The 22200-nt window shown below is 51.3% G+C and overlaps 5 protein-coding genes across 5 annotated transcripts; 2 read left to right on the top strand and 3 right to left on the bottom strand.

The window, feature by feature from the left end:
* Positions 1-254: 254 nt before the first annotated feature.
* On the bottom strand, positions 255-2255 carry COCSUDRAFT_20432 (L domain-like protein; the record flags this gene model as incomplete). Its single annotated transcript, XM_005643205.1, has 5 exons — positions 255-347; positions 522-672; positions 842-1117; positions 1312-1652; positions 1947-2255. 5 exons carry the CDS (start codon positions 2253-2255, stop codon positions 255-257), a joined length of 1170 nt encoding a protein of 389 aa, XP_005643262.1.
* Positions 2256-3583: 1328 nt separating this feature from the next.
* On the bottom strand, positions 3584-8948 carry COCSUDRAFT_20334 (threonine deaminase; the record flags this gene model as incomplete). Its single annotated transcript, XM_005643204.1, has 16 exons — positions 3584-3715; positions 3883-3921; positions 4132-4230; positions 4447-4582; positions 4994-5106; positions 5292-5381; positions 5647-5775; positions 6180-6269; positions 6452-6582; positions 6905-6992; positions 7211-7279; positions 7447-7572; positions 7796-7927; positions 8138-8235; positions 8394-8487; positions 8658-8948. 16 exons carry the CDS (start codon positions 8946-8948, stop codon positions 3584-3586), a joined length of 1857 nt encoding a protein of 618 aa, XP_005643261.1.
* Positions 8949-9368: 420 nt separating this feature from the next.
* Positions 9369-17226, top strand: COCSUDRAFT_68172 (hypothetical protein; the record flags this gene model as incomplete). Its single annotated transcript, XM_005643203.1, has 17 exons — positions 9369-9399; positions 9655-9815; positions 10001-10132; positions 10459-10545; positions 10852-10994; positions 11263-11407; positions 11761-11991; positions 12278-12448; positions 12667-12840; positions 13116-13247; positions 13607-13790; positions 14213-14427; positions 14750-14993; positions 15336-15516; positions 15798-15881; positions 16119-16255; positions 16584-17226. The coding sequence occupies 17 exons, from the start codon at positions 9369-9371 to the stop codon at positions 16847-16849; spliced, it is 2718 nt and encodes a 905-aa protein (XP_005643260.1). The 3' UTR covers positions 16850-17226.
* Positions 17227-18033: 807 nt separating this feature from the next.
* Positions 18034-19280, top strand: COCSUDRAFT_20460 (hypothetical protein; the record flags this gene model as incomplete). Its single annotated transcript, XM_005643202.1, has 3 exons — positions 18034-18242; positions 18607-18805; positions 19068-19280. Coding segments are annotated over 3 exons (621 nt in total), but the record flags the coding sequence as incomplete, so codon positions are not given.
* A 417-nt stretch (positions 19281-19697) lies between these two features.
* Positions 19698-20910, bottom strand: COCSUDRAFT_20430 (DUF163-domain-containing protein; the record flags this gene model as incomplete). The annotated part of the gene is made up of 5 exons (XM_005643201.1): positions 19698-19772; positions 19921-20043; positions 20279-20350; positions 20494-20630; positions 20790-20910. Coding segments are annotated over 5 exons (528 nt in total), but the record flags the coding sequence as incomplete, so codon positions are not given.
* Positions 20911-22200: the final 1290 nt, after the last annotated feature.

Below are 22200 nucleotides of genomic sequence, written 5' to 3'. Positions count from 1 at the left end.
TGAGTATGACGGCTTTGTCTCTGAGTCAGCATGCATTCAATTGAGCCATGAATTCCTAGTGCACTCAGCTGTCGCTGTAACCTTTACCACCTCATGTTTCCTCAACCGATCTGCAATTAATCTCAACGTTCAGGGCCTTGGCTACCACTCACTGGAACACATCTCCTCATGACATGGGACCATAAACATAGCTCACACAATAATAAGCCTGGACCCTTGTGGCAGCACTCTGGCATTTTGGCGCTCCAAGCTGATCACTTCTTGGGCGCTGCTCCCCAGCTCTGCCACTGTACTTGGTCTGCCCCCTCATCAAACCCCCCTGACAGCGCAAAGACCTGCATCTCCAGCTGCAACGCACCACATGCAGACGTTAACACCACCCTTTCTCAGACACACTGAACCTGTCAAGCTGAGCATCATGGTTTATTCCATAGAAGTGAGCAGAGGAGAGCTACAGAGTGCTCCTATCCGCAAATACAAATGATGAACACAGATAGTCAGAATTGCCAGGGGCCAGGTACCTGCTTGTCATGCTTTGCGCAGCGCCGGGCGTTGAATTCCGCGAAGCCGTCCGACTCTCGCAGCTGCTCCACAGTCATGGGATTGCCGTGCAGCGTCAGAGTGGCAAGCGCGCCACAATTCCTCAGCACTGCTGCTGGCACGCCCTTCAGCCTGGTCAATAACACCATCACATGTCAGACACCCCCTCATAGACAGACACAATTTTGGCCCGATGTACGATGACACTTCAACAAACTTGGATCACCAGAAGGGTGTTCTATTCCTTGGGATCATATGGGCATTCAGCCAGGAAAGAGGGTCATTCTGGAGGAGGCCGGACCTGTTCTTGTCCAGCAGAAGGGAGCGAAGCTTTTGCAGGCGTCCCACTGATTCCGGCAACGCCGTCAAGGTATTCTCCGCTGCATCTAGCTCTTTCAACGCGCTGCAGCTGCCTAGCTGATCTGGCAGGCTCTGTAGCTGGTTGTTCCTCAAGTCCAGTCTTCTCAGTGCAGTTAGCTGCCCCACCGCTGCTGGCAGCTGAGTCAGAGAATTGTGAGCCAGATTGAGGCTCTGCAGGCTTTGTAGAGCTCTTACGCCATCGGAGATGTCCGTCAACCTGCAAGCAAACAGCACTCCTCAGTTGAGAGTCCCGGGGCTATTTGTGAATGCATTGGACAGCGGTAGCAACTCTTCAGGAACATGGATGGTCTGTCTTGCTTGTTGCATCACGTGCTTACTGCCATGGTGGCGTAGTAGGGGTATGGAAGGTGTCAACATTGGTACTTTCACATTGAGTGAACTGGTACTCACTTGTTGTGGTCCAAGGCAAGCACAGTAAGCTGGGTCAGCGCCGCAAGCTGCGCCCAGGGAACACCCTCTGAGACAAGCCGGTTGCCGCTCAGCCGCAGCCGGGTGAGGGATTTTAGCGATGCGATGTTTGATGGCAGGCATGTCAGCCGGTTGCCGCCCAAGTCCGCCGCGCGCAATGACTCACCCAAGTCCCAGAGTTGACTGGGAACCTCTGCCACCCCTGCATCTCGAATTGTGGCCACGCCGGTCTTCCCCCAGACTGCTGCCCGCTCCTGCAAGCACAAACACACCTTTTGTTTCGCAAGGCTCCGAAACATGGAGGAGAGGTGAGCATTCAAGACCTAGCAGCAACTTGTGTATATAGATGTGTGGGGGCAAGGCCTTGGAATGCTGCACCTGCCAGCTCTGCAGGAGACCCGCTGGCGCGCGCAACAGAGCAGCTTTCTTGTCTTTTTCTTGGAGTTGCTGCTGCGCTCGCCGTCGTGCCTCAGCAGCTTTGGCTTTCGCGAGGTCTTGTGCAGCTACCTGCCCCTGCAAGCTCACTCTGACGTGAGACTTACTCTGATATAATAGTTTATTATGTGGGAATCTACAACGTCATGATTGCAGCAATTCAACACCCATTGAAACCCCACCTGAGTGGCAGTTGTTGAAGAGGCCATGAGCATGACCTTGGACCCATCTTTCAGCTTCGATTCATCCATATTTGATCCTCTTTCGAGCATTTTTCCTCTGAAAATGAGTCTCTGGTGCCGAGCAAAGACCCCAGAAGCATCCTCCACCTTCTGAATCAAGTCATCCACGGTTTCTGTACCATCCACAGGAAACCTTAAAAAATGGACAATATAAAGACAGTGCACACTGTGCTCAAAAGCCTGCAAAAATATATTCAATTCTACGAATGAAACGAATTTATTGATTACATGTTGTCCTCTAGATCCCATTGATTCAAGATTGTTTCCCAAGATGGCTGTAGACATGCTTCGACTGCACACCAAATGTGCCTTCCAAATAAGCTGCAGTATTGATACTTTGAAAGTTGGTGTACAAACCTGCCAGCACTTCATACGCATTCTTTCCGTGCTGCACGATGACTTTGATGGCCATCACAGCCAGTCAGGTATCAAGGTAACTACGTTGAACAGGTGTGAGTGTTTCGGAATCGACTTATTTGGTGAGCAGGCTGTACAATCAGAATGTCTTTTGGATGCAGCTTTTCTTGAAAGTCCATGATGTTAAATGTTGAACTCAATTTCGAATTTGATGGGGTGTCCAACGTGGCGTTGTTTGAGAACTTGAGGTCCACCTGATGTCATTTCAGGCCTTCCCAGGGCCCCAGAGACTGCAATTACAGATCTGCAACAGCTTCACTTACTTGATGGCCGAGGGACAAACCACATGGCAGAGCATGCAGGGCCGTGCAGTGCCTGCATGCAAGTTGTGCAATCGAATTTAAAAAGTGTATTCGAAAACACCGCGGGCCGCTCTAAACCCAAATTTTCAATGCTGTCCTGGTGACATCGCGCAATATAAAAGGCAGAAGGCAGCTCTCTAGGACGATAAATTACCCAGTCCACCAGCACAGAGGAAGAAGAAATTCTCTCTCAATTAATGCTGCACACGTAAATTGAGCAGCCCAACTTCAATGCCGTAACATCCGCGATAATAGTAGTGTACAGTGTAAGCATAAAGGCCTGCATCAGTTCTGACAAAAACAAATCCCTTTCAAATGTCCCAACTATGGTCAGTACCTATTGTAGCAGATGCTAAATCAAATGCATCTCGTGTCTGTCACACCGAAACAGTGGTAGCTGCAAGGACAAACTAGGTTGACATTTCCTTCACAGCCCTCCGTGCCACACAGCACCACAACAGATGCAGGTCACGCCGTGCTTCAGCAAGCGAGGCAATCAGAGGAACTGGTCAAAGACAGCTCTGGCCTCCGGCTTGACCTCAGCGAAAGTGAAGCCTTGTGGCGCGAGTGCCTGCGCATGGACCATTTTGAATTCACCTTTTCAAAGATGCCAAGAAACCACATCATGCAAGAATCATGTCTTTGACAAGATAGCAGATCTCTATGATTTTCACTTGCAGCGCCAATCCTCAAAATGGCCAGCCACCAAAATTGCGGCAGATGAGGCTATTGCCATCAGTGCAGCCAAAATTTGGCTACAATTCTACACTAGACTGCACTACACTGCACTACACTACACATTTTCATGGTTTCAGGCTCCAAGAGTGGAGAGACGTCAGTGCATCACACTTCGCAAATTCATAGCAGGATGAAATCAATGCTTGCCTTTGTTGTGGCAGTAAGCTTCTCTGCAGAGCCGGGTGGGACCTCTAAACCAAGGAGGATTGGCGAGCTCCTGTTGCCCGTCTTCCTGTAATGGAACAGTGTCACCTGCACAACACATAATCTCACTTTTATTAGGTAAAATTCATATCTCCCGCGTGTGTCTCAGCACGAAAGAGAGCGCGAGATCCTGGCAATGCAAGGATTCCCAGTAATCTATTTCTCAGGACAATTCTTATCAGGTTCAATAGCAATGGGTCTGATTAGGAGCGCACATTCCAGGTAGTGCCCAGTGCGTTCAGGAGTTGCCGCACCTGCAGCAGCCAAGCAAAAGTTACTATATATCAGCTGCAGCCTGGTCGCTAAAACTCTGGCCCAGCGTGCACTCAGTGACACATCAATGATCCAAGGTTTGCTTGATTGAGGTGATCAAAAGCCATCCAGCACCCATCATCATGTAGCACCACAATCCTGAAAGCAGATCATTTCTGAGCTCTGCGCTATTATGAAGACGCTTTACTCACCGCTCCAACGCGCTCAGGGCCCGCCACGGTGAACAGCTGCTCATTGCTCAGCTGCTGGTCCCCTCTGGCTCTTCCCCCGACCAGATGGCGCACATGCACCTACACTTATGACAGCTGAGCAACACATCCTTGAAGCTTTTGGATTTTCTGTTGTTGCGCCAACTACTGTCAAGGCAGGTGTGTTTGCAGGTCTTAATGGTGATTGGTGGGATTGCCATCCCTGCCATGCTGCCAAAGAAGTCATTCCAAGCTTAAGCAGGCAGAAAATATCATTTAGGCGCATGTGCACGGTAAGAGAGTGACAGGGATGGACACCTGTGCCTCTTCGATGCCAGAGATGTCCTGTGTGGGCGTCCCAGCAGCAGTCACTCGCTCAAGCACTGATGTCAGGTCTGACTCTGTGCGCAGTCCCACCGACCACAGCACTTGGCAGTCCCGGTCCTCCGTGTACCTGCCCCAATGAGCCCCAAATTAAAAATCTCGAACATTTAAAATTAGACATTTGAAATGATATTCAAGTTTCTTTGTTATATTATTTGAGCTCATTCTCGAATTTTATTCATCACATTCTCTCATTAGATGAAAATTTCAAATTCAAAATTCAAAACTTCAGTTTCCGAATATGCGTTCATCACTTTGCAGTTGATGGGGGTGGCATTGAGGAATCTGGCAAGCCAGCCCCACCGTGGGAGGGTGGTAAACACTGGGAAACTAGATAAAGGATCAAAAGAAAGTGCCTGGATCTCGAAAAATTGCCAAGCACTTGCAGATGCCTCCTGTGCCTTGGCATCTGGCGTAGACCTTCTCAAGAAAAGCAGCATTGAACAAAGTTTGGTGAGGATCAGACACTTCAAGGCCCTACCTGTGGCGCAGCTCTGTGATGTTGAGGTGAGTGCCTTCTGGAACGGCCATATTGACAAACTCGCGCAGTGTCCCCGGCCGCCCAGAGATTGTACTCATCAACATTGCTTCTCTCTGCAGAACAGACACATTGACTTTCACATTCAGCAAGCTCTCTTTGGACAAGGGGAGGAAGCAGAGGAAAACATCCAATTGACGGATGGGTCTGTTCTGGCAACAATCAGGGCTGTGACAACAAAGCTGTCAAAGGACAAGTGATGCCTGTTATAACAGCATGGGAGTGGAAATTGGATGCCTACATTGGCGCCCAGGTCTGCCAGCTCCGTGACAAGCCGCAGGCGGTCAAAGTTCATGTTTGCGCCGCTCGTGACAGCAACCATCGTCTTGCCCTGCACAGCACACAGCCAGGCATGAGCCACAGCAGCACAAGAATCTGCAAGTCATGCACACGCATGACGGTGGATGAAACCAGGTAAAAAACAAGACAGTGCGAGCGCCAAGTAGGGAAGAAGCGCATGCCTCGTTGAGTAAACATGCATGCATTGAAAATGCAATCTTCTCCCGGACCCGAGAGCACAGAGAACTCTAAAGCAGGGGGATTGGAGCTCTCCAACCCTGAGGAGCATAAAGATTTGGGCTGCAAATGAGCTGCACCTTAATCTCGGGCCGGGCCTTCAAGTATGCCTTCACGCCGGCGACGGCAACTGCCCCGGCCGGCTCAAGGATTGTGCGGGTCTCATTGAAGACATCCTTGATGGCTGCGCAAATTGAGGCATTGTCTACCTGCAACACAATCACACAAGAGATTTTTTTACACCCCTAGCTAGAACCAGCTGGCCATGTTTTGGACATGCTCTGGACCCCATTGGACAAATTAGGCACAGGCAAAGAAGTATCAGACATTGATCAGACATATTGAGACTTTCAGGACCTCACCAGACGCACTAGACAAGTATCAGATATATATCAGACATCTTCTGACATTCATGACCACTTCAGACACATTGGACACAAGGTGCTCCTTTGAACATGGGCTGACAAGACCTAGACAGTTATGAACAAGCCAGACAATCGTGCCCATTCCAGCTGTCAGCTCTCCTTAACGATTAAGGGAAGGTGGAACAATCGCACAGCACTAGACATGCTTGCTTGTAACTGGTGCACAAGGCTGAAATAAGGGGTGTCACCAGCAGGACGCCATCAAGAAATTTGCGCAGTAGTCTGAAGCACTCCGCCCCGGGCTCCTTGATGGCCACCCCATCAGCAAAAACATCAATCTGCGCATGCAAATCAAAATAAACTGACAAAAACAGGCAAATGTTCTGCATTGTAATTAGCAGTACTGAGGCTGCAACTATTGCCGTGCAGGACACCTTGCCACTGTCTCAGCATACCGGCACTAAAACAATTAACACATTCGCAAATGCAACTCATGAACAGGGTGCTTAAAGAGGCGAACATTGTCGAGGGAGACCCGCTTTCCAGTCTTCAGGCTTATGGCCATCTTGTTGGCCCCTGTGGGCTCAACGCCGATGACCAAAATGCCGGGGTCGATCTCTTTCACCAGAGCTGCAATACCCGCCGCCATACCTGCACCCATGTTGTTCGATCTGATCCCTGAATGGCGATTTCAGCCGTGCTGAGTGTTGTGCCACTAACTTATTTGAGGCGCCGAAGCATGCCAGAACAGCTGTGCCAAGTTGTGCTACGAACTTATTAGAGGCGCCGAAGCATGCCAGAACAGCTGTGCCGAATTGTGGTACTGATTTATTTGAGGCGCCGAAGCATGCCAGAACAGCTGGGGCCAGTTGTGCTACTAATTTATCTGAGGCGCCCAAGCGTGCCAGAACAGCGGTGCAGACAGTACAGCATGGACTGTGGCTCTAAAGTTTTATGTGGCAGGCAACTGTACCTCCCCCGCCGATTGGTACAAAGATAGCGTGCAAGTCTCGCCTCAAATGCGCAGGGCAGTGGCGGAGGATTTCTAAGCCCATCGTGCCCTGCAGCAATATGTAAGAGCTCAGAGCTTGAGATGTCATTCATGCAACCTCAAATAGACAATTAAGAAGGGGTGCCCTTTGCGCTGACACCTCTGCACACCAGTGTAATATTTCAGAAAGTTCAATGCTGCATCAAAGGCGGTGAAGATGTCTTGCTACATCCTCTCATACTTCCCGTGCTTCGATGTGCAAAGTGGAGAAGGTATTTTGGGGATCACCTGCCCTGCAATAATGTACGGGTCGTCAAACGCCGACACAAAGATCTTATCCTCCTTCAATGCCCTTTCCTACAAAGGAAAACACACCGGACACGAGTGTCAGTCCACTTTTGTCGCCTTGTAATATCTGGGTCCAAGGACCGGTGTGTTGCAACAAGCCACCTACGTGTGAGGCTTTGAGAATGACAGATCTTTCTGGGAGCAGCAAACGCTTTTTGCAAGATGTAATGACCTACTCTGGCATGCGTTTGGGCTTCTGCGTACGTTTGCCCAACAAGTTCAATTTCACCGCCCAAGCGCCTGACCGCCTCTATCTTTATGGCTGTCGTCGTGGGGGGCATGCAGATGGTTGCGTGGCAGCCCTGTATCGAAACAGGAACATGGCATCAACATTGAGAAAGTGACGCATGCAAGTTGTGCGTCAGAGGGCCATTAGCAATATGCCAGGTGTCATTGGAGGTCTCATCGGCTTTCCACAACAGCAGCACGTGTGCACATGTGCTGAGAATGGCTTGATTATGTTAGCCTGTATTGCCAGAGAAATGTCAGGAGAATCCAAGTGTCAGTGCAAAAGGAGACTCTCACCAGAGTCCGGGCTGCCAGCGCCACTCCCTGAGCATGGTTGCCAGCAGAGGCGCAGATAACACCTCGGTCCAGCTCCTCCTGACTCAGCTGCGCCAGTTTATTGAACGCGCCCCGGACTTTGAAGGAAAACACCTGGCACGGGACGCCATCCTTGTTACAGGATACTAGCAACACCACAAATAAGAGGCTCTCTGACAACGACAGAAGTGGTGCCGCATGGAATGCTCCACATGCGGTATCTTCATTTGATAGCGCTCCCCCAATTTGGTCAGAAACGCTTGTCATCCTAACGCAGAAAGTGAGGTGCTGTTGATATGACAGAGGCATTGGACATGTGCATACCGCTTGCAGGTCTTCCCGCTTAAGCAGCAGGGTATTCCCCAGCTCATCGCTGAGCTGCTTTGCTTCCTCAAGAGGAGTCTCAATCTGCAGCCAGCCAGCTTCTACTCACTTTGTAAGCCAGTGAACAAAGTCAGTAATGCAGCCAGCATGGATGTGGGATCCTGCATCTTGAATCAACCCACAGACCCCTGAATGTTCGCAGATGAGTTTGGAATACTGCAAACTCTGCAATTCAAGAAAGTAGGTGTCATGCCACCCACCGCTATATCATATACACGAGCGTTAAGGATATTTTTCAAGTAGCCACCCGGTTCCAGCCTCCAAGGAATTTTGGCGCAGCCCTTTGGGCCCTGCAGCACAACAGAAAATCCGCACGCTCTCAGTATTGGTGCAACCCACGATATAATGACCATCAGGTGGCTTTGAGCGCCTGGAATATCTGAACATGAGGCCTGAGTGGCAAGAATTCCTTCGTGGGATGCTCTGTGGCATGGGGTTCACGGTAGCACAGCACACAGACCTGGCATTCTGCTTCTGTGCAGCCAAAACATCTGAAGATGTTCTCTGGAGCATCAAGGCCAGCGTTTCTATCTATTTCTGATAGCTCTCCAGGAGGGAGCCAGTAGTCTTCCGACACTGCATTGTGCCGCCGGAAGAGACGCGGGTGGGCTGGAAGCTCCTGGAATAATTTCTGTGTCAGATTAAAGCGCAAACTATGAGCCAAGCGCTGATCTGATGTGCTTATCAGCGGGCTAGTAGACGAGTAAAGCGAACATCTTGCTTCCGGTAAGGGCAGATAACACCCGAACATGGTGGTTTTTAAGTCAAAGATCTATATTTGAGTGCGTCTGCATTTGAGATCTTCTATATGTTCCTTGAAAATGATTTGCGATCGAAAGATGTGCATGAAAGGAAGCTATAGGTCAAGAACTTGGTGTTTTGGCGCACGTGGGATCACGTGCCGTAAACCCGAAAGTTTCTGCCTGAAGCACCACAACAACCAGTAGAAGCTCCACAATACTTCCCATTGGTGGCAAACTGCAGGCCCTATAGAAAAGAGTTGGGCTCTTGGGAACTGTTTCGCTCGCAGCTCCTGCAACACCTGCTTGCCACCGTGATGTGTGTGTTAAACTACCTTGGAGGATGCTTATACTAATGGGAAGAACATTACTTCACGAGTAATATTTATACTGAGCGTCCGCTATTGCGGGGATAAGAACGAAAATAGCGAATGCAGAATCTAGCCTTTACATCCACGCCGTGTCCTAGCGGCAAGCTTTGGCCAGCTGGCCTAGCCTGTCATTGTCTTTACGAATCGAAAAAATACAGAAGCAGCAACCCACTATTCTGCAATACTGCAGCCTCCCAGAGATCCCTTGTGAGCAGATCTGCTCCCCAGCTAGTGGCACAGCCAGCCACTGAAGACACAAGGGACGAAGTTGTGGCGAGCTCATTAAATGTCCAAAAAGACACAGATCATCTCGAAGGGCGATCCCAATGTTTGGCGGGCGGCACAGCCCCTCAGCCCCTCAGGAAACCAGAGGTGCTAGCACCTGCTGGCGGCTGGCCCCAGCTGCGCGCAGCAGTGGAGAATGGAGCAGACGCTGTGTATTTCGGCCTCTCCACCTTCAACGCCCGCGCTCGAGCCGCCAACTTCACCCCAGAGGAACTGGAAGAGGTGCTCAACTCTAGTTGTTAATTTGCATGCATGCTAGACTCACTGCCTCCAACTGCCCTTCGGTGCCTCTGGTGCCGTATTACATCCTGTAACCAGACATCAGGAGACAACATTACTGCCACTCTGAAAATACAAACCTTTATTTGGATCGCATACCGTATTGACTTCGATATCACTGTGCTCAGGTGATGATGTACCTCCATGAGCGTGGAGTGAAAGGCTTCGTCACAGTCAACGTCCTGGTGTTTGACGAGGAGCTCGCCTCGGTGGAGAAGCACATCCATCACATTGCAGCATGCGGCGTGGATGCCGTCATTGTGCAGGCAGTCTCCCTCTCTCCACAGCCTACCCCTTTTTCGGATCCTCACAATATAGAGCTCAGTATGGCATTTCAAATGAGCACATTTGCTGCGACCAGCCAGCTAGTTACTATCCACTTGATGTAGTCTTGCATGCCTCTGCATTCTGCAGAGGGAGTCTCTTTTCTCCATAAGCTCACAATCACATCAAAAGCTCGCTACACAAGCAGGTCCTGGTGCCTCATTATCGGTGGGAATAATATTCCGATTTTGGCCCCTACATCAGTGCGTAGAAATTTTCTTGGTGAATAATGATATTCTGTGAGGCTTTGCATGGTCTGCAGGATGTGGGAGTTGTTCGCCTGATCAGGCGCGTGGCGCCATCGCTGCCGATACATGGCTCAACACAGATGTCCATTACGTCATCAGAGGTCAGTCTTCCCAGCCAGCAGGGCCAGTTGTATGCTTATGATGTCTTGGCACAGATCAGCATATCCCCACAGTTGTAACTAGAGTGGTCCGCACGTGGCACTTGCTTGAGAAATTTCAAGTTTCTGCTCTGCAGCTATGTGTAAATTCGCTGCTATTTTGAGCTTCCCGACCCCTGATCTTGCAGCTCAATTCAGATGTGGGCAGGCCATATCCATGATGGCCCCAATTACACTGAGGTGATCTTCTAGATCTGGCGGACTAAGGACATGCTGTAGATTTCCAGCCAACGGAAGGTGCAATCACAGGGCGCGGAGTTTGCTCGTGCATTGGGCGTTGACCGCGTCGTGGTGGGCCGTGAGCTGAGCGTGGGCGACATCGCGCGCGTCGGCGCTGAGTCACCCGCTGAGGTGGAGGCATTCGTACACGGCGCACTCTGCGTCTCTTACAGGTGCTGCCCGCCCTCTGCTGTTGAATCGGCTTGCACCCCTCATGCACATGATGGCATCCCTTGATCTAGGTCCCTGACAGGGACCCTGAGAATGGTGGACGGCATTGATATATGCACAAGCCATAGCAGTCATTCAAAGCAGCTGACTCATTCCCCATGCTCGCTGCCAGCCCTCTAGCAGCGCGATAGCGTACAACAGCAGTAATTTGCCCTTCGCTCACAGGATGAAAACAGCTCTGAAGCTTTGCTTGTAATTTCTGTGGTGCAGCGGACAATGTTTTTCATCAGAGGCCTGGGGCGGCCGGTCTGCCAACAGGGGTCAATGTGCGCAAGCCTGCCGCATGCCATATGGCCTCGTGGTCAACGGCGCCCTTCGAGACCTGGGCGATATCAAATATCTGCTCAGCCCCCAGGTAAGAGTTGGAATGAGACCTTCCAGTTTTAGATAAAGCTTCCCTGAAAATCACAGGTACTCCTGATTTCCTGGGACTTGCATGTACGCAGGCTCTCCAAAGCTTGCTTACATCACATAGTACATCCTTCTGGTCATGTGTGCTGATATTGGAAGTGTCAGCCTGCCCGGCAGTACTGCAGGATACAAGCCGGCCTCTTGAGTCGTCCCTGCATTATTTCCTCTAATATCTGCTACAGAAGTGCGCTACCTCCATGGGCCTGCACTGGACCTTCATGCATAAATGCCATAAGCGCTAGCGGGCGAGATCTAGATGCAGCTATGCTGACAGTGCGCTTGTGGTTCCCTATACAGGATTTGATGGCGCTGGACTCCATCCCGAGCCTCATCAAGGCAGGTGTGTCCTGCCTCAAGATAGAGGGACGCCTCAAGGGGCCGGAGTACGTGGCAGTCACCACGCTGGCCTACAGGCAAGCTGTCGATGCTGCCTGGGACCAGCTTGAGCTGGAGAACGCAGGAGATGGCAGCGCATCATCAAAGGCTACACAGCTCGTCACAGAGCAGCAGCGGAAGGCACTCCACCAGGTGTGTTGAAGTGGCTGAAGCATGCTTGGCCCTTCCTGACCGTGCCAGCTCATTTGCAGTCGTTTGTGTTGCTTCAGGGAGGCAACTAGCCTCTGCTGGGTCTCTTGCAACTTTGATACATGATACCGAGCATTATCTTGAGCCATGCGTGCCATTGCACCCCTGTCTTGATGACATGGCACATATGCAGAGCTCACTTGCATGCCACAGTCCTGAGGTATCAAAATGAGGAGTGACTAAAAACTAGCTTTGAGGAGACAAGTCCGAGCTGTGGTTGGTGTGTCAGGTGTTTGCCAGGGGGCAGGACGAGGAGCACAGGGGTCTTACGCCAGGATTCTTGGAGGGGCCGCAGCATCAGACACTCGTCCGCGGGCGTGCACCGAGGCACAGGGGTGTATTAGTGGGCAAGGTGGCCTTTGTGGACGCCAAATCAGGCACCGTCAGCATCCAAGTTCTGGTGCGCGCCTCTTTCTTGTTGTACGTCTCATTTCTGCATGCGCAGGGGTGCATGTGACATCGCTGCATGTGATATACCTCGTGTTTGCACGCAGCTGCAAACCATGCATGATTTGCTTTGCTTCTTGGGAACCGTACCAAAGAACATGCATGCATGGCGTGCACGGCGGAGGAGTCAAAGCATGTTTCTTACGTGGATATGGGGTTTCTGGAGCGCAGGAAGGGGATTTAAAAAGGGGAGACGGCGTGGTCTTTGATGCGGGGGCACCCGACAAAGATGAGGAGGGCGGCACAATATATGACATAAAGTCTGCCAAGGGGCGCAGTAAGGGCGACGGCGCAGTGGCAAAGCTGACATTCGGACCGGGACAGATAGACCTCAGAAACATCAAGGTGGGTCTGATTTCATTGCATGGATTGTCATGTGAGCGGTAGCTGGAACAAGCTTTTCCCTAAAACACTCCGTGTCTCCTCTGCCGGAAGCCTGGGTTCTTTAAGTTAGAAGCCATGACTCTCTTGGCTGCACGCTACCAAATGTAGCGTGCAGCCAGCTGAAGGCTTGTGTGAGGACTGAGGTCCTGCACGCTTGTGTGGTGGCATGCAACAGGATGATCTATTATTCTTTACCTTCCAGGTAGTAATTTTACTCTGTATGCTGACATGACCAGGTGGGAGATCTGTTGTGGCGCAACAAGGACGCGGCAGTGGAGGCGCAGGCGCGAGCGTCCTATGACTCACTGCCCAGCGCGCAGATGCGCAAGGTGGCCGTGGATGCGCGCGCGTCCGGCTCCCTCGGCCAGGTGCGGCGCTCGCATTTGTCACTTTCAAGCTTGAACATGGTTTCTGGAGGGAGCGCGGCACTAGACTCTCGTTCGGGGGCACGCGCCAAGGCACAGGGGGGTTACCTCAGGCAAGGGGAGCCCATTGGAGGGAAACAGCCCTTCTCCTGACTTGGCGCTCCCACTGCCATGCACACATTCTTTCATGCTTGGTTGAACTTAGGAAGAAAATCCTCACAGGGCGCTGCGAAGCTCATTATTACATTTGTGGAAACTGCAACTAAGAAACAGGTGACGATGGCATACTCGCTCGCCTGGAACAAACTTTCGGATAAGTGCTCCTGGTTAGATTGCTAAATGTTTGCTCATGCTTATCTCAGGCGCTGGAGCTAGAGCTATTCATGGGCGGCCGCCGCGTGGGGCACGCCCTCTCACAGGTACCCCTGCAGCCGGCGGCCAAGCGGCCGATGGATGAGTCTTCGCTGCGCGACGCCCTGGGCCAACTTGGCGAGAACACTCTCTGCCTCGGTGACCTGGACACGTCTGCATTGGACCTCGGTGCTGGTGCGCAGCCGCCGCATGCCACACTCTCTGAAGAGCTATATTTGACCTGATTGACCATGCCAGCTGAAGAAGCTGATCTCTGGAAAGATTGGGGGACAAATGTAAAGGAGTAAACATGTGATCCGGCAGAACGGCGCTGGAGAGTAACATTTAGTTTGAGCTAGCAGCCAGGATTCCTGGAAGCTGTAACACATGTGCTAACAATCACATGGACAACGACTGGGCAAGAAACAAGCGTAAATATCTGCCACAAATGCCTTTTAAGCTACATCACAACTTGGTATGGATCAGGCGTTAATGAAGGTATTGCTTTGATGTTTGGTCAAGAGCTACAAAATACCCGCCCCCGCTCATGCTGAGAGATGTTGTCTTTTTCTCCCCCTTGGTGTGAACCCTCTGAGGGTATTTAATGCGCTGCGCAGGCCTGTTTCTGCCGCTGAGCGAGCTGAAGGCCGTGCGGAGAGCCGCGGCAGAGCAGTGTGTCAGAGCGCTATCAGTGCATAACAAGGCAGACAGCATGGCATCCGGCACAGTGCTGCCTGACCTCCTCGCCGCCGCCGGCGGACATGCCAGCGGAGAGGCGGCTGCTTTGAAGCCGGAGCCGCAGCTTCGCGTGCTCTGCAGATCCATGGCGCAGGTGAGGAATCAATCCATATAGATAGCTTGTGAGGACGCAGTAACAGTTGTTTCCCCGCAATATTTCAAGAAGCTTTTGTGGCTTTGGCAGACTCGAATGGCTCATGTGAGGCAGCACCCTGCCTCTTTCACACATTCACCGAACTTTCATTTCCCAGATCTCCTCAGGCCTGAGCTGGTCTAATAAACGATATAATCCCTATGCCATGCCCTGCGAGGCTACAAGCAACCAACAGACCCCTTCAGTTCGGCACAGAAGGCCTATCTGCGCACCGAACAATGTTTCAGAAGAATTCTGAGTATATTGTTGCTTTGGGGTGCAGGTAGAGGTGGCCTGCAGCGTGCAGTGGCTGCAGGAGGTCATTCTGGACTTTCTGGAAGTCCACGGCCTGCGACAGGCAGTGGCGCTGGTCAGGGCAGCGGCCAAGCGCTGTGTCGTGGCAACACCTCGAATTTTGAAGCCTGGAGAGGAGCGGCTTGCGCGATTTTATCTGAAACTGCAGCCGGACGCCCTGCTGCTGCGCAGCTCGGGGCTGCTGCATCAGCTCAGGGAGCTCGGCCAGCCAGGTGAGCAGTATAGTCACTACGGCATCATGGCTTATGGATATTTCTTCTGCTCACTCTGCAAATCATATCATCTTCTGGGCTTTGAGGCCTTCATGAAATAACCATGAAGGCCTCAAATGGAATAACCAAATCGAGGGCCCAGAGGTCCGCCAGAAGAAGTTGAAGACATTCAGAACTTAGTGCAAGTTGCTTACAAAGTGTTCGAACCCCCTGCCAGGGGATGGGATCCAAGGGGATCCAAAAGTGATCTGTACCTGAGATTTTTAGCTCACAGAGCACACGGCCCTCTTGCCAGTAATTCAAGTGCCTAGCAGGGAATTGATATGATCTGTGCTGAAATAGGTGACTACTTGCCGTCCCTGGAAGCGCACATGCCGGTGCTGGAGGGAGACTTCTCCCTCAATGCGGCCAACGTGCTGAGCGCGGATCTGCTGCTGGGCCAGGGCCTCGCGCGGCTCACACCCACCCACGACCTCAACGCTGCGCAGATGGCCGCTTTGGCCAGGAACCTGGGGCCTGAGAGGTGGGTCCTTGGATTTATTCCCTGGTATTTGGGGGATATGAGCTGGGGTTAGGATGTGGGCCACTGCAAAGCGCAGCATGCCTCTTGGGGCCTCTTGCATGTGAGCGAGCTGCATGCACCTCTCGAATGGGGGTCAAAGTGCCTTTGTGTTGCGTCTTGCAGGCTGTCTTATTTGTTTGCCCAGTCAAAGAATCGGATTGTTCCAGCTGCTTTATAGCTGGTTGACTGCTTGAATTCATTGTCTTCCCAAAAGTTCAATGTGTAGTTTTTGTTCTATGCAGGGCTGGCCAGCTGGAGGCCATAGTGCATCAGCACCTGCCCATCTTCCACACGGAGCACTGTGTCTTCTGCCGCTTCCTCTCCAGGTGTGTGCTACCACAATCTTGCAGAGCACATGTATCCTGATCCGATCTTTTCCTCAAACTGCCTCAACAAATGCCTGGACGGCGGCAAACGGAGATCATGTTTACAATGCCCTTTGCGCTGTATTTGATATCTTCTGTCTCCAGTGACATTCCCCTTGAGCAGAGTTTGTGACTGTTGCCTTTGCTATTCCTATGACAGTCCACACAGTCCTGATCTCTGATGGTGACTGCGTGCAGCGGCAACTCGCATTTGGACTGCGGGCATCCGTGCGAGTCAAATGCGCTGCATCTGCGCGACGGCCAAGGACATGACCACCTCGTGCTGGCCGACGAGGGCTGCCGCAACACCGTCTTCAACGCGCAGGCGCAGTCCGGTGCGCGCAATTCTTCGTGGCATGCTTCCCAAATAATTTTATGGCATACAGAAATGTCACATGTGCAGATCCACATGTGATTACCCGTTTTGTGAGCCCTTACGGCTGACTTGGCTGTGCGCGATAAAGCAGCCAGCTGTATTACGGGTGTTCTGCTTCTTGAACGTTGAGGAGAGAAAAGGACTTTCTGAAATATGGAGAGCTGGCATTAAGGCACCTCTGCTGGCTGCAAACTGTACAAAGGAAGTGTGCAATGATAATGGGGTGGGCGCATGCAAGAGGGGTGCATAAATGCCCTGTTTTTCAGCGAAGGCAGTGCGCTGCGCAGGGCTGTGGCATGCCCGAGACCTGGCCTCGGCGGGTATTGGCTGCTTCAGGGTGGAGCTCGTGGATGAGCCAGCAGATCAGGTGGAGCCTATTCTGGAGGCCTACAGGGATGTGCTGCTTGGAGAGAGCTCCCCAGGCAGAGCATGGAAGTGGCTGGGCACTCTGCCCACCAGATTTGGTGCGGTCGAGGGTCTGACAACCGGCTCCCTTGAGGTCAAGGGGGAGCGAGCCGCTGCCTCCCTCAAGCCAGTTGCCTGGCGAACATGACTACGGATTTATAAGCGTGACATATATTATTGTATGCTGTCGGTGGTTGGAAATGTGGCAAGGATGTACTGCGTTGTGGGATCCTCTGGTTCCATTTTGGACGGTGGCACCATATGGCACGGAATGCATGCATGAAATAGCTGCAAAGGACATGGATGGTCCTCAGCTATGGCGATGATGCATGGTCAGAGGAGCCTGCAGGATGTTATGTGATCTACTAGTCTTATGATTGACGTCTTTGATAGCTAACAAGTAGCCATGATCAGCAAAGCAACGGGCAATAGAAGCATGCCGGTGGCCCATACACCGGCAATGCATGAGGACGTGTATACATACCTCATGCTGAGGGCTGCCACTCAGTTTTCTTTTTAAATCAATGAAGTCGACACAAGAGGCGCTCAGATGCCTGCAGTTGCAGTGCTAGGGCCGGCATGGAAACATGTGCGAGCAGCAGGTGGCACGTGCGCCAAATAGATCAGACTTCAGCAACAAGTGCGACAACATTATTTAGACAATATTGGATAGATGCGCAGAATCCACATCGATCCCATGTCAACATCGTTGAGCGGCGACGCTCCCTCAGACACCTTGCAGATCAGATGACAACCTTTAAATGTCTGTCAATCATCTGTATGGCCGTCATCTTGTGAAATGCGGTGGATTTGGTCGAAATATTCGATCAAAAGTGATCAGACATAGCGCAAAGGCCAAGAATTGGTGCAGGACAGGTGGGATGCAGCTTGTCAACTCTGTTGTAGCATGAGCAATATTGGAGACCTTGGGACACATTTGAAGCAACTAGAATCGCTGGTGAGAAACTCCAAGGTGCATTATGCAGGCATTGGCTTGGATGGCCAGCGACGCTGCTTTCGAGTCGGTGAAAATATTGATCTGAGGAGCTCGGGCTTGCAGACAGCCTGCACATCAGGAACCCAGGCGACCGAACCTGATGCAAGCAATGCTGCAGAAAAATTTTCTGTCGCCCTCAGGAAGCATCAGGCAGAGGAACGAGGCGTCACGTACGATCTTGAACGGACGCAGGTAGGAGGGTGCCATCTCGCTCTGACATGGTGCCTTGCAGTCTCATTTGTTTTGATACGTGCTTGAAGAGAAGGGCGTGCACATATTGGTTGGACTCGCATGATCCAGATCGCAGGAATTGATCAATGCATGCAACGTAGAGGCTGGTGGAGACAGCGATGCTGGCAGCAGTGGGCGGCGTTGTGTACGTGGTAGCAACCATCCTGAAGCTGCAGTCCTACCTGGGGTACTTTCAGCCGATGCCCATAGTTGTCTCTGCCATGCGCTGGGGTCCTGCTGCTGGACGGAAGACTATGACAGCCACCTGCTTCCTGCTCCTTGGTGAGAACTTCCCCCTCAGCACTGAGGACATGTAAAGCTCTTGGAATGCAGGCTTCTGCCAAGAGCTATCCCTTCAGATGCAGAAGCATGCAGAGCTCTTGGGAACACAAGCACCCGCCAGGATGCATGTTGTGCTTCGCACGGCTGCAGAGCTTTTGACAACCTGTTGTGTGACTGCTTCGATGAAATTAGTGACCAGCTCGCCATTTTGTGCTTTCTACACATTAGAAAGAGGAATGCAGACATCAATGCAGAGCGAGCACCAAAAGTAAGGACAAACGACTGCCTTGCCATGTAAACTCCTTGTGTGCAACAAAAAAGCCACCCCCTGATTGTCTGCTTGTGGCCTTTCATGGAGGATGTTGCTGTGCAGTCTTGCAGGGACCGCTGCAGAGCCTCACATTCCTGCTCAACCAGGGGCTCCTAGCGGCCACATTAGGCGCATCTTGGTCCCTGGGCATGCACTGGGCTCTTAGCGTGGCTGCTGGGGCGCTCGTGCGAGTGGGTGGAATGATGGCGTATGTGCTTGTGTCGTCCTGGATCATGAACGAGAACCTTTTCTCCATCCTCATGACCAACATCTACTCCCTACTGGTGAGCTAATCTTCCAAACCGTGTGAACCAGTCGGTGTCTTTGAAGCCTTGGTGGCAGCTGCACTTTTGAGGAGTCTTGAAGGACAGAATTCGCTGGCATTGTGCCTGCTGTGCATTTAGAAAGGTTTGCACACGCAGAGTTGTCATCAGCAGTGCTTGAATGACGATCTCGGCACACTTGCAAAGGAAACATACTGTACTGACCATGCGTAGATTTTCCACCATGTTTGCATCTGATGTGTCTTGGTACTGGAAAATGCAGGATCAGATGAATGCCTTCATCGGGGCATCAGGGGCGCCTCCGCCAACAGTGGTGATTGTGGTGCTGGCATCCCTGCTGATAGTGAATGCAGTGCTGTACATCTTCCTCATGCATGTGCTGTACACTGTGCTGCTGCGCAGCATGGGTTACACCATGTCAAGCCTGCCGGCATCAGTTGAGCGCGCTGTGTTCAAGAGAACGGTCGTCCAATAGGATCATCTTGTTTTTTGTTCCAACCGGCTCGTGCGTTTCAAAGCTTTCTTTTGTCACGATCGAGTGTCAGCAGTATCCAAGATATATATGATGGTGTGGCCAGTGCTCCCAAAAGAATATTGAATATTAAATAAATAAATATTGGTCCAAGTGACCTCTCCGGAGAATCCTATCTTGAGGAGGATTCTATCTTTAGATGCACACCAGAATGACCGACATCAAACGGTTGCATGATACTATCGTTAGTTGACATGTATCGATCTCCATGTCCATATCCCCAAGGTTTTGGAGCCTGCCCATATCTCCCTGAGCACATTGTAGCTCATCTTTCGATGGCCACTGGCATTTGGCAGCATTGTTCTGCTTGTGATGAGGCCCTCTGCTTCAGCGCTTACTGCAGACCTTAATTGAATGGATTCAGTGGTGATAAGGCTCGCCCTTAATGATAGTCCAACCCCTGTACAGCTGCTCCAGCAATACCAGCCGAGCGATCTGCAGCCAAAGATCAGTTCTTAGGCGTGGGAGGACTCGACACAGGAGCCTCATGGCCTGTGCAATGAAACGCAAATCTAGCGAGTGCACGTAACTCCAAGGTTCTGGCACGTCCACAAGCAGAGGAGGCATGGCGATCGCAGCGCACCTGATGATTCAGCACACACTTTGAGAGACTCAGCATGGAGTATGCTCGTTTGCGCACTGCATCGCTGTGGCCATATGGTCCGCCTATGCAGAACACTACTGCCCCCACTCCCTCATCTCCGGCCTGTCCTGGCAGACACCCCCAGCCCCCATTATAGCATTGCCTTTGCCATATCTGACGCAATATGCAGACATCTCCGTTCTGTGAACCCTGACAGCACTGTCCAAAACTTCTTTGCCACATTATGGTGATGTGCCTGGAATCAATGCACCACTGCATGGAGTCTGAGGAAGCACAGCCATGCACATTCTATCATCCCATGCTGCATCGCTGCCATTCAAATATTGCTTATGTTCACCTCTGCAAGTATGCTTGCAAACTGCTCTGAGGTCGCTTCCTTCCCCCTCTCATCCAACACAATCACTCTGTCCTGCGCCACAGCTGCTTTAAAACACCAGACAAGCAAGAAAAGGAAGCCCATGCGGCTGGCCATCCTTGGCTGGTGATTCTTCAGATGACAAGAAAAGAGAGTGGAGATCAAATGGCTAGGAGAACAGAATGGCAGAAGCTGACCTGTGGTCTGATTGCTTTCAGGACCTTCTCCCCTTCCGCCTGCATGGCCACTGTAGGTTCTGACGACTTCTTTGGATTTGGCCGGATGACCATTTCCGATGCCTCTGTATATCTTTGCAGCTTTTGCATCCATTCGCCTGCCAGTTCAGGGCGCATCAATTAGAATCAACATGCCCTGATGAAACCGTGTGATTTGTTCCACAAGACCTGGTGCAATGATCCAGCATCACTTCTCTAATGATCTCTCTTTTCCTTGGTACTGTGGAATTGTGTTTTGCATGTTCTGGCTGACCTACCTGCCAAGAGTTCTGCCCCTGCGCTGTTGTTCTTGCTGATTGTGACGATTTTTACAGGAACGGGGCGCACAGCCCTTTGGAAGGGTCTCTGGCTAGCCTTCGTAATTCCATGAGAAGCATTTCTAAGGAGGACAGCCGCTTTCTCATCAGAACTCCTGTGTAACAACCTGGCAGACGTACTTACATTTCAGAGGGCAGGGAAGTTTAAAAGCATTTCTTGTGAAGATCGCTTTCTTCCAATGATAATCGGGTACACTACTAGTACGTCGCAGCATCCATATGAAACAAAGGGATTTACCTCTGCAGTGCACCAATTCCAAAGCGAAAGGTTGAGCGAGGCCCTAATAGCTGCATTGACATTTACAGTGTATCCATTCAGCCTATGAGGAAGAGCAGATTTACATCAAGGGGAAAGGACCTGACTGGATTCGCTCAGCAAGCATCAAGTTGCAGGGCGGCCAGAATTATTGATATCAGAAAATTCACGAGGGCCATCCCTTCAGTAATTATGAGATGATACCTGTAACGCTACAATAATTGAAGTATCTCGATTCAGAATGTACAGATGAGATATCACCTTCACGCCTCAAACTTGCAAAGTATCCGCTCCAGCTTCCCGCAGCTTCGCGCGAAGCCCCGCCTCGAAAGAAAGTGTCGCTCGGCTTGCAATGCTCCAGAACACCTTCTGCACTACAATCATGTGTTGTTGAGCGAATTCTGTATCTGCGAAGCACTCGCGTGTCCTTCTCTGTACCATGTTAAGTCAAGCTGGGTTTTTTGCGAAATTTTGGGTAATGGCGATGAGAAGGAGGCCCTGGAGGACCTTAGAAGATACTTGACTTTTCAGAAAATAAAGATGTGTCAATATAATTTATAAGACCTCCAATGAACTGACTCTTGCAACCTTAAGTATTCGCAGGTCTATACATGTGCATGTGGCCCACCCGTCGGCTTGCAGCTGCTTGTCTTTGGATGTTGTGCTCCCCACCATGCTCTCCCCGCTCTCTGCACAATCGCTTGAATCGGAGAGTTCACATGGCGGGGGCTTCTGGAATATCTCTGCATACAGAGCCCATTGTGAGCACACAAAGTGAAGCAGGATCGTCAGGCAATGGCAGAAATTGTGCATCCAACAATTGATGGGTGCAGCTGGATTGCCAAGGATCCTGCTTCACTCTGTGTGCTCACAATAAGCTCTGTATGCAGAGACATTCCAGAAGCCCCCGCCATATGGACTCTCCGATTCAAGCGATTGTGCAGAGAGCGGGGAGAGCATGGTGGGGAGCAAACTTCCAAAGACAAGCAGCTGCAAGCCGACGGGTGGGCCACATGCATCTGCCCTCATAGTAGATGTCCATTTTAAGGATCTGCGCTGCAGATGTTGATAATAGTTGAATTGGCACCAGCAAGG

Source organism: Coccomyxa subellipsoidea, assembly GCF_000258705.1.
Source record: "Coccomyxa subellipsoidea C-169, whole genome shotgun sequence".
NCBI classification, from domain to species: domain Eukaryota; kingdom Viridiplantae; phylum Chlorophyta; class Trebouxiophyceae; family Coccomyxaceae; genus Coccomyxa; species Coccomyxa subellipsoidea.
The sequence above is the reverse complement of the archived record's forward strand: the minus strand, read 5'-3'. Positions and strand labels throughout refer to the sequence as shown.